This window comes from Crocodylus porosus, unplaced genomic scaffold, assembly GCF_001723895.1.
Source record: "Crocodylus porosus isolate Cpor-Errol unplaced genomic scaffold, CroPor_comp1, whole genome shotgun sequence".
NCBI classification, from domain to species: domain Eukaryota; kingdom Metazoa; phylum Chordata; order Crocodylia; family Crocodylidae; genus Crocodylus; species Crocodylus porosus.
In genome coordinates, this window is record NW_017728948.1 from 10252539 (window position 1) to 10263847 (window position 11309).

General features: G+C 45.2%; 1 protein-coding gene across 1 annotated transcript in view; it reads left to right on the forward strand.

The window, feature by feature from the left end:
* Positions 1–11309, forward strand: part of IMMT (inner membrane mitochondrial protein) — a 45412-nt gene that overhangs the window by 25674 nt on the left and 8429 nt on the right. The window contains exons 9-12 of the mRNA XM_019552660.1: positions 1970–2105; positions 3620–3749; positions 8542–8556; positions 10550–10773. Of these exons, the coding sequence (XP_019408205.1) occupies positions 1970–2105; positions 3620–3749; positions 8542–8556; positions 10550–10773 (505 nt within the window). The remainder of the gene's footprint in view (positions 1–1969; positions 2106–3619; positions 3750–8541; positions 8557–10549; positions 10774–11309) is intronic.

Consider the following 11309-nt stretch of genomic DNA (forward strand, 5'->3'; position numbering starts at 1 on the left):
GATATTTCCTCTGCCCTCATCTTCCCCTTCCCCGATGAGCCTAGTTTAAAGCCCGCTGGAGGAGGTCTGCCAACCTAGAAGAGAACACACGCTTACCTTTAGGGGAAAGGTGGAGCCCGTCCCACCCCAGCATGTCTCTTGTCGTGATGTGCCGGTTATGGCTGAGAAAGCCAAAGCCCTCCTCGAAGTACCATTCCTGTAGCCGCCAGTTGGTTTCTGCTATGCACGTTTCATGCCGTCTGCCTCGTCCACTCACTGGCAGTGGAGTAGGAGGGGCCTCACTGAGAGGGAGGCGATATGAGTGTGGCCCGCAACAGGGCAGAAAGTAAGAGGCCTAACACTGAGATGAGTTGAGCCTGGCTTTAGGTTGGAGCAGAGCTCAGCTGTTAGGAACATATGCAAGGCTTGGGATGCAGTATGGGGTGGTTGGAGCTGCATGCATAGGCCCAGGAGAACAGGGCATTCAAAGAGCAACCTTCCGCCTAATTAACACCTCAGTTATGGTTCATCAAGGCATGGCAGGCGAGACAGGTGGGCAGCATGCCCAGAGGCAAGTGAGGAGACTAGCACTGTGGCTAGTCAGGAGTTCCCATTTTGCTGCACTAAGGATCAGTAGGGTCTGCTCTGGCGGTGCAGCTGAGGGACAGGTGACCCCTAGATTGGGACTTACGTGTTTGGGGTTTGAGAAATGTTGTGCCCTGTTCCCGTATTATAAACACTCAGCCTTTGTTTTAGAGTATTTTAGACAGGATTTTCTAGAATAGTGATTCCAGTAAGAGAACGAGGCCTTGTGTCAGGGTAGGGTGGGAACAATGCTACAGTGTAAATAGCTTGAACAGATGGCTCCTGGAAAAGCTAAGAAAAATCAATACAGGCATACCTCGTTTTATTGCACTTCGCTTTATTGCGCTTCGCAGATATTGCGTTTTTTACAAATCGAAGGTTTGTGGCAACTCTGCGTTGAACAAGTCTATCGGCGCCATTTTTCCAACGGCGTTTGCTCACTTCGCATTTTTTAGCAATAAAGTATTTTTAATTAAGGTATGTACATTGTTTTTTTAGACATAATGCTATTGCACACTTAACAGACTACAGTATAGTGTAAGCATAACTCTTATATGCCCTGGGAAACCAAAAAATTTGTGTGACTCGCTTTATTGCGATATTTGCTTGATTTTCATAGATTTCATAGACATCAGGGCTGGAAGGGACCTCGGGAGATCGAGTCCAGCCCCCTGCCCAAAGGGCAGGAAGTCAGCTGGGGTCATAGGATCCCAGCAAGATAAGCATCCAATTTACTCTTGAAGGTGTTCAGTGTAGGTGCTTGAAGCACCTCCGCTGGCAGACTGTTCCAGACCTTGGGGGCTCGGACAGTAAAGAAATTCTTCCTTATGTCCAGCCTGAAACGGTCTTGCAGGAGTTTGTGACCGTTTGACCTTGTCATCCCTTGGGGCGCTCCCCAGATTCTGGTGGTCACCCCTGATAAACTTATAGGTGGCCATCAGATCACCCCTGAGCCTACGCTTTTCCAGGCTAAAGAGTCCCATGTCTCTCAGGCTATCATCGTAAGATCTGTTTTCCTGACCTCTGATCATGTGCATGGTCTGGAACCAAACCCGCAATATCTCCGAGATATGCCTGTACTGAAAGCCTTGAGGGAGCAGGAGGACTCTGGAAAGGCTTTTAGCAAAACAGCAACCAAACTCAGTCATCCACATGCCTGCCCACTCGGGCTAATGCCTGCAATGCTGTTTTCTAATAAATGCAACTTTGTTTCAAACCTCATAGAAATACTAAATCCATAAACATCTAGGCTTTGCGATTACAGCTTTCCTTTAGCCACAGAGGTATTCAGCAGAGTTAAGAGGTGTGGGGAAATCATTTGGATCATCTAGTCCAATTTCCCTGCCAATTCAGCTGAGAAGTGAACCTATGAACCTGCTAATTGACAGCTTCTGCTTCTTTTTAGAGAAGAATTGGAGAAAATGAAGGTTGTGATTGATGATGCCAAAAAGTCTCAGATTTCTGGCACCAAATCTTACATTCTTGCTGCAGAAGAGAATCTTCATCACATGATAGTGGACCTGGACAATGTAATCAAAAAGGTAGTGATTCCCAAGACAGCAGTCATGAATTGCCACTAGCATAATGAGTGCTTGCCAGCATATACTCAAATTTCTGCAGTAGCATTTATATTTTTAGGGCTGTTAGCTATAACTTTGTATTTTTGACCTGATGTGCTATGATGGGTGAACAGACTGTTCCCAATGAGTTTTTCAGAAGACTGACTCAGTCCTGAAAGGCTAGCCTAGTTATTTGATCACTGCATGCTTTTATTTCATGGTAGTTGGGCAACATGTCGCTGATGTTGATTCAGTAACAAACAGATAAAGTGTAACAAGGCAAGGGAGCAGTGTTAATTTTAGTTTCATGCATTCAGGCTCTTGAGTTGGCCTCTCTTCGCTGGCCAGGAAAAAAACCTAAATAAGATTAGATAATTGCAAAGGATTTTTTTTGCGTTTAATTAAAATAAACCTTCTTGGAAAAATCAAGTTTTTTAAAAGGAGATGGTTGAGAAGAGCATAATCACCATGATCATGACGTTAGAACACAGGACTAGGAGCTGGAATTGAACCTCCATTGTGATATGCTTCTTGCAGACATTTTAAAAAAAACCCAACCAAAAATGTGCTTTACTTAAACTCGGTGCACTCCGGCGCTGAGACCAGCGTGTGCGTGGAAGAGGCAGTGTGTTAGTTGGACCTGATTCGCCTGATGTCTGTATGGATTGGGTGTTTTAATGAAGTTTTTTTGGCACTTCTGTCTGATAACTGATTGAATAAGCTTTAGCTAAAAGGGCCAAAAAGCCTTGCTGAAGTTCCTGATCTATACAGATGCTGTGGAGCCGGGTCGAAGTAATGCACTACTTCTTCCAGTGAAGCATGTGGTTTTTTTTGGGCGGGAGAAGGGAGGTTTTTTTGTTTGTTTGTTTATTTTTTTTAACATCTGCAAGCAGCCGTAATGACTTAGTTTGTAGGCTTGCTAATAACCTTCCTTTGTTTCCTAATATGTAACATGAGGATAAAACTCACCTGTCTTGCCAAGGGGTCAGAACTTGTTATGGTTTTTTAAATTTTTCATTAAAATGCATCTTGTTCGCTTATTGACAGAGGGGAGTCAGGACAGATCTAAAACTGTACAGCCAACATGTCACAGGCATGAGATTGTGTCTTGACTGGCTGAATTATACATCAGAGATGTAGTATGGCCTTACAGCTGTTGGGTAGTTCAAAGGTGTACTCTAGAATTTAGGATCTGGTCTCCTGAGCCTGCCTGTGGCACCAGCTGACCATCTGACTAGAAGAATCCATGTGCAGTGTAGACAGAGGGAGGAGGAAGGTTTGCAGTAGTAGCTACAGCTGTGAATTAATCCGAGAGCACTTTGGGTGAAATGGTATTAAAGTCACTTGGTAAATTTCATTTAGATATATTAGTGATGGAACAGACACTGCTGCTAATGAGTGAAATGGGTGCCTACGCTATATATGTATGACATTTGGATATTTGCCTTGAAAGGTAAACTAACTCTTCCTTTTTTCCTCCTCCACCTCCTTTCCAGGTTCAGGGAGCTCAGTCTGAGGCTAAGATAGTAGCTCAGTACCATGAGCTTGTAGCTACAGCTCGGGATGAATTTCAGCGAGAACTAGATAGCATCACTCCAGATGTACAGTCTGGCTGGAAGGGGCTAAGTAAGTCTTGGACTCTGTTATCTTTAGTGTTTGATACACAAAATACTTCGCTTTTCCCACATCGCTGCACCTGTGCCCACTGACTCAGTTGTTTCAATTTTTGTCTGATAGTTTTAACTAGTTATCAACCGCTTCATATATTTTAAAGTAAATTTGCTCTAAACCAGCTGGTACAGGAGACCCTCAGTTTGGATGGGTAATTGAGAGAGCAAATCTACTGTCATTGATGAAACTGCAAGATACAGGCTTTGTACAGACATTCAGTTTTTCCCGGGAGGAGTTGTTGCTCTCCCAGAAGAAAACACGAGAGTGTGTGTGTGTGTGTGTGTGTGTGTTGAGGCTTTTTCTCCCAGAGTAAAAATGGCCACTTCAGGAGACAAATAACTTGGGTACAACCAGGGTTATATCATTTTCAATAGAGGTGCACTGATGTATTAGTTGCCTATCAGATTGGCACAAATAAAAGGGAAATTTACATTATCGGCTGTTGGCTTTTTTTAGGCCGTTGTAGCCGATAGTGTTTTTTTATACTTGTGCCTTCTGGCCGGGGCCCCATGACACCTGGGTTCCCTCCTGTGAACCTGTGTACACCCCCATCCCCTCACCAGCAAGCCAGACTGGGATGGAGCAGAGTAGCTGCCACGGTTTCCTGGGTGCTGGTGTGACATGGACTGCAGGCTGGGGCTGGGGCAGGCACTGTAAAAAGCATTGAATACTGCAAATGTGACTGGGGTGGGTAGAGCTGAGCTGCCCAGCCTGGCTCAGTGTGACTCAGCCTGCAGTGCCTGGGGGGTCCGTGCCTCTGGGACTAGGGGCAGAGCATGGCAGGCTCTGGGGCAGCCTCTCTTCCCTCTACTGTCAGTTGCTCAGTCTCTGGTCCCTCCCCAGAGCACTGCAGCTTATGGAAATGCAGTCAAGCCTTCCTGCATGTAGCAGTAGTGGAGTCCCATGCGTTCCATGCCTGGCTGCACCAGCCACCAGTGAGGGCAGAGGGGGGATAAGGGGTGGGGCAAGGGGGCAAGCTGCTTCTGTGGGTCTGATCCTGGCTCTGACCTATGCTCGGGGCTGGAGTGGGAGCCACAACAGCCACCTGCCTCCCTACCGGCCCAAAGCTGAGAGGAAGGGTTCTCCTCCCCACCTCCCCTCCTTTCCCCCCTACACAGTGCGCATGGGGGGCTAGTCTTACATCTGAGGCACTGGGGTAGGTGCTGCCTCATGGCGGATGAGGCCCCTCACAGCTGCACCTCTCTGCAAGCCACATTCTGCCCACCTTGCCCCAGCACCAGTGCTCAAGCTCCTCTTGTGGTCGGGCGGCAAAAGTAAGGATGAGGGCTCTGAAGGAGAAGGGGGAAAGGCAGTGGCTCCCAGACATGCCTCCCCCTTCTCCAGGTCATGCACATGCTGCTGCTTCACAGAGCTCAGGGGAGACTCCATCCCCCTCACCTGGCAGTGGCTGTCAGAAGCTTCTCCCCTCTCTCTCTCCTCCTGCAACCACTCACCATCCTGGGTAGCCATGGCTTTGCCCTGGGCAGGAGGAGAACAAGGAGCCTGGTCCAGAAACCACCCAGTCCTGGGCAGCCAGGTAGGCTTAGGCAGCTGCCCCCCAGGCTGGGGTTGAAGGGCAGGAGCTGAAGGGCTCTGCACAGCCAGTCCCAGGCACTGCCAGGCTAGACCTGCCTACTGCAACTGGCACAGGCACTTTTACACGTGCTCCAGGAGTTCAGGGAGGTGGGCCTTTAATTAGAACAGCTCCAGGAGCTGCTATAATAAATGTTGCTGTGTCTCCTGTATCAGTGTCCCTACACTTAGAAATGTTTCTAAATATAGTAAATATCATTTATCGGATGTGTATTGGCGATATGGCTGGTTAATAATTGGCTGTCAGTATTGGCCAAGAAAATCTTAATCGGTGCTCCCCTAATGTCCAGGAGAGTTGCATGCTGACAACACAGGCTGACCATGGGCTGTCTGGGTTAGCCAGTCAGGGTGGTCCCATGCACTACTGTCATCTGTTGCCAGGCAGACTAAGGGAGCCTGGAGAGCATGTCTGTGTATGTACACAAACTGCCCCTCCCCCTTCCAAAGTGTCAGCACTGCAAGCTCTCTACTCTTCAGGGGCTCAGCATTCAAATGTCTGCACTTGTGGCTCTGCCGTGAAAGATATCAGATTTACCCAAAGAACCATGTCTACCTGTGTCCTTAGACCAACGCAGCTATAACCTACAACCCTAGAAGAAACATGGGAGAATTTTTCCAGATTATTTGAATGGGTGTACAATGCCACAATGGTTTTTTTGGGTAAGGTTTCTTTATTAAGCCCAATCAAATACCACCAATGAGATTTCACTGGCTAGGGCACTTATCTGTCTGCAGGGGAGTCACTTAGGTGTGCAGGTGTCCTAGGAGGAGTGATGCAGAGTTCAGACTATACCATGAGGTGAGATGCTCTGACCACTTCACCGTGGGAGTCCTTTCAGTAAAAAACAAGCACCTATTACAGATGGGGCAGTTGGAGGAACTTGGCTTTTTGCTGGCTTCATTAAAATTTGAATTTAAGACTTTGATTTGTGAAATAGTTATGAAAAATAAAGACTCTCTGTAGATCAGTAAAGAGCTCTGCACTGGCTTCCTTGAATGTTTTAAGAGACTGTTAGTGCAGTTGCAGCGTAGTAGCTAGATTAGGTCCACTCTAACTGAAATGAAGACTTTCCATTTATTTTTATGGATGAAGGTTTTGCGAACTACTGAATAGCTGCTCTTTTTTCACTGGTCATCAGTGATAATATTGTTCAGCAATAGAAATGGAGCACTAGGATGTTTCTCCTTTTTGGAAGTAGGGTTTAAGTAAATATAGCTTTGCCTTCTCTTTGGGGACCCCCCAGATTAGCAGTTGAGTATGGGCTTATGTTCTGGCTTTGACTAGGGCTAGAATAATGCGCACGTTTAAATGCTCTTGAAATTGGGACCTTGCTCCAGGTGAATAGTTTGGTGTTGATCTGATGGTGTGAGTCCAGAACTCTGATATTTTGCTTCCTGGACATAGTGGCGACCATTACTTACGGGTTTTTTTGTGCTGAGGATATAATTTTTAATGGAACTTGCAGATAGCAAAGACATATGTATGATTCTTCTTAATGGTGTTGGCTTTCACAGCAGTAAGAGATGCTGCCGTAATTCCAAGATGACTCCATTTGTTTTCTAGTGTCCTGAGAAAGCCAGAGTCCTCTACAGAGAAATATGCAATGTTTGCTTGCAGTGAGATGAAAGAACTGTGGTGTAAACAGTTTTTTACTCCAGATATTTACCTAGAGAGATGGGTAGGAATTGGAGAAAATGTGGGTGTGTGTGTGTTCTTTTTCCTAAACCTAGTTTTTATATGGTTTGGTGCCCTGCTGACTACTACTCATCAGATCTGCTGCTCCAGTGCAAAACTGTCTATTGTTGATATTTCAGCTCTTCTTGGTCTGTCTGTGAAATCTGAATTTCTTACTGTTTAAGGGAATCTGTGAGGTGCTTGGGCTCTTCATACCTTCAGGTTTCCCTTCCCCTCTAGCTTGGAAACATGCCAAAGATTAGAAATAATTTGTACAAAAATCATCTGAGTTGCAAGTTTATTGAAATTGAAATTTAATTTTAATTTACCCTATTGCTATTCCTAATTATAAGTTTTATAACTTGCTAAGCTGTAGTGTAGTACTGTGGAATTTAAGGTTTTATTTTCAACAATATAAAAATGCACTTTTTGGTTTTACAGTACAAGTATTTCATGTTTGTATGCAAGACCCATTACCAATCGTTTGCCTAACAGAGTTACTTAATTAGTCCACAGTAGGTTGTTGCATTTTCTCTGACGACAGTGTTGTGCTAAAGTGCATAATATAGCCATAAAGATTCACTTCAGGCACCAAAATAATTTGACAGGTTTTTGTAGATGGTAAACTAAATGTTCTCCAAATTCTCAAAAAATGCATTCGTCTTTCTGGTAAATGCTAAAAATTTGGTCTTGTTAAATGAATATTGACAGACATGACCAGCCTATTTAACGTGTAAAAAGGCTTTGTTTAAACAGAGGAGGCTATTGCAACCCACTGTTGTGAACTGTAGCAGCTTCATCTTAAATTGTTTGGGTTTGAATCTTAAAATCATCTCCTAGAGTTCACGCTTGATCCCAGTCCTGCAGTGGACATTACACACTGGTTGGGCTCCCTATGTCCTCAGTTTCATCCACAAGCTATCCATGTCAGGGTCAAGTTCAAGAAGGGTCACATTCACTCTGCCATTGTTCTTGGGAATAAATCTTCCCTGTACTCATCTACTTTAACTATTCAAACACTGAGAGCATGTTCTTAACTGCAGCTAACTTGATTAATTAATATCAATAAACTTTGTTCCAAGTTCCATTTTGAAGTGTTTGTTAGTATCTGCCATGGCTGTTTCCCTTGGAGTAACTGAAATTGCTGGAGTAACTGCAAAGAACAATATCCTTGCTGAATTTCCTAATTCAGATTTTCCCCTTTGGTTAAAATGCAGAGGTTTGTCTGCACTGCTCCTTTGCTGTGACTGTTAAACTTCTACAATCCACATTTGTGGATTTCTAAATGGACTTTGTTTCGGGCTGCATCTTAGTATTACATGAAAGGAGGAAGTGCTAAACGGCATAATAGACTGACTTATATTCTGAAGCCAGAAGTGGTATGTTTCCATTGACACTCTTGCGCACTTTTTGTGACTAATGGATTTGCTGCAGTGAATGTGCATTAATTTTTTCCAAACTCTCCTCTTTCTGTTACAGAGATAACTGATATAGGTGAGTTACTAGAACTTTTTCTCCTGCATCTTGTCTTCCTTCTGTTTTTCTGCGTTGGTGTTGTGCATTGCTTTACTCAGCATCACCCAAGTGCTAACGTGCTGCATACTTAAAATGGACTAGCACTGAGGCTTGCCCTGGGACTCTTTTTTTTTTTTTAATTTCATTTCTCCACTCGTGTGTTTAATATCACAGAGACTCCAAGTAGCTTTGCTGCTCGGGTAGACTGGCTTTAGTTGTTCCTCTGTAAATAAGAAGAGATTATGGAGCTTAGAAGGTTTTTAGTTAATATAAGCCTGTCCGCAATACCTTTCAACTCTTCTGAGACTAGAGTTGGTGCTCAGGACTGTGAAGCAGGATTTCCCATGCCCTAATCCTCGCTCTGGCATTGACTCTGACTTTGGTTATGCCACAGATTTCCATGTGCCTCCTGTTTGGGGTGCCTCAGCCTTGGAGGCCCAACTTGTGGCTGAGTGTCCAGGTCCTGCTGGTGCTATTGGAACCTGGCACCTCCTGAAAATCATGCCGTTGGTCTCAAGTAGGGCCTCCAGAATGAGTGGACTCTCTGAAAATGCTGGTTTTATTCCCTGCACTCCAGGGTTTTTGCCCGAGATAAAAAATGTTTTAAATTTTTAAAAAGTAAAGACAAAGTGACACCACATTCCCCTGACAGCAATATGAGGAGGGACAAATAAATTGTCACTGGACTAATCTTCCATCCTGTCTCAGGCCCTGCATTGGGGTAGGGGGTGTTAGCTGCCTTTAATGGAGACTAGAAACTCTATAACAAGATCTCCGAGTAGAGCATCAGTGTCTTCCTCCTCCCTACACCAGTGCTGACTCAGCATCATGCCAGGGAGGTCAGGCTGTCAGGCTGTTTTGGAGCAGAGATAAGAATAGATTTTGGAGGAGAAAGAAAGGTTCTTCAAGCACATCCATTTCAGACTGATGTGGATTCAGCTCAAGCCCCTCCCTTCAACTATGGGAGAATTGCCTGAAACCAGCAATTCTGCGCCTTTCACTCGGTGCTCCTGCTTAACCCTTGGCTAGCTAGGCCTTTGCATGAAACATCAATATTTTAATCTACATTTTGAGGTCAGGAGGCAAAAGAACAGGCAAGATATGCCCACAGTAAGATACTGAGTGAGCTGCTGTGTTCAGCACTGACCTTTTCCTTGGGAATCAGCTTGAGACCGAGGCTCACTTAGGACAAAATGCAGCATTCCAGTCTCTAGGCATTTAAAGACAGGAATCATGGTGGCAAGGTCTACATCAGGGGTATCAAACTCACCCTGGGCCCTGGACTGGATTCTGACCATGGCACTTCTGCGCCAGTTCTGTGGGGCCAGTGACTGTGGTGGTGGGGTCTGGAGATGGCAGTGGGCATCTAGGGATTAGCTTGCTGTCAACAGTCAGGGCCAGCAGGGCCCAGGGACTTTACATTTTGGGGCATGCCATGCCCCCCAACTTGTATTAGTTTCCAGGCCTCATGTTTGACACCTGTGATTTATGTCATACGGAAAAGGCAGGAGCCCCCTCACCAGAGACGGATGTAGTTCTGGTCACTGCTCATTCGTCTTGCTAGTACCCACTCATGTCCAGGCTCTGGATAGCTGTTGAGCACTGTGTGGCTTGCCAGAGCAAAAGTGCATGATGCTTTAAAAACCAGTGAGAGGGCATGTCTGTGCCCTGAGGAGCTTACATTTCAATAATAGACTTAATGCTGTGTGGCAAAACTTGTAGATAAGCAAAAATAGGACTAGGAAAGCAAGGGTTAAGTGTGGCACTGCAGTTGCTTCTCCCTGTATTTTGGAAGAAGAAGAATGTACTTTGTAGATATCCAGCAAGTGAGCTTGGATGAGTATGAGCTTAAGGTGAGGGTTAGATGGGCTAGAGGGTGGGGTGTGTATGTGTTTGCATGCGTGGGGTTGGGTGGGAACTGTGGTGTCTGCCTTTCTACAGGTACATTTTTAACACTGCCTGTCCTTCCTAGCTGGCCAGCTGTCAACAGATGACTTAAATTCTCTCATTGCCCACGCTCATCGTCGCATTGACCAGTTAAACAGGGAACTGGCTGAACACAGAGTGAGAGAGCAGCAGCACATCGAGATTGCCCTGGACAAGCAAAAACTGGAAAACAAGAAAGCACTTGAGACTGCAGTGGCAAAAGCACTGGAGCACCATAAAAGTGAGCTCCAGATCGAGCAGGAGAGAAAGGTAGGAGCAGCCTGGTCTGTCTTGGCATCTTCCAGCATGTAGTTTATTTAGCAGGGATTTCTGCCATGTAGTGCATTGGTAATTAATAGCATGACAGTGGTTTAAATGTGTTACAGCTTTGAAGCCCTTGGTGTGCAGCTCCAGATTGGACAAGCAGGGTAACGTTTTCAGAAGATCCGAGTCATTGTTTTGGAAGGCTGTATCTCATGTGATTAAAAAAGTGCAGAGGGCAAATTAAGCATATAAATGGCTTGGGAACACTCTTGAACGCCAGAGGGGAAGAACCTGGCTCAGAGTCACTTGCAGAAATCCTATTGATTTCACTAGAACCAAAGGTTTCACCCTGGGCCCTGATTGCCAAAACCATGTTCTGAGTGATCTTGGCTTGATGACTGTCTTCTTCCCCAGCTGTTTTAAGTGAGCTCTGTGAGGTCAGGTCTGTTCTGGGTTTTTTGCAAAGGAAGGGAGACAACTAAAATCTCCTTTTATCAGATGGTTAAAAAGCTCTCTCCCTTCAGAGATTTTTTTTTTTTTTT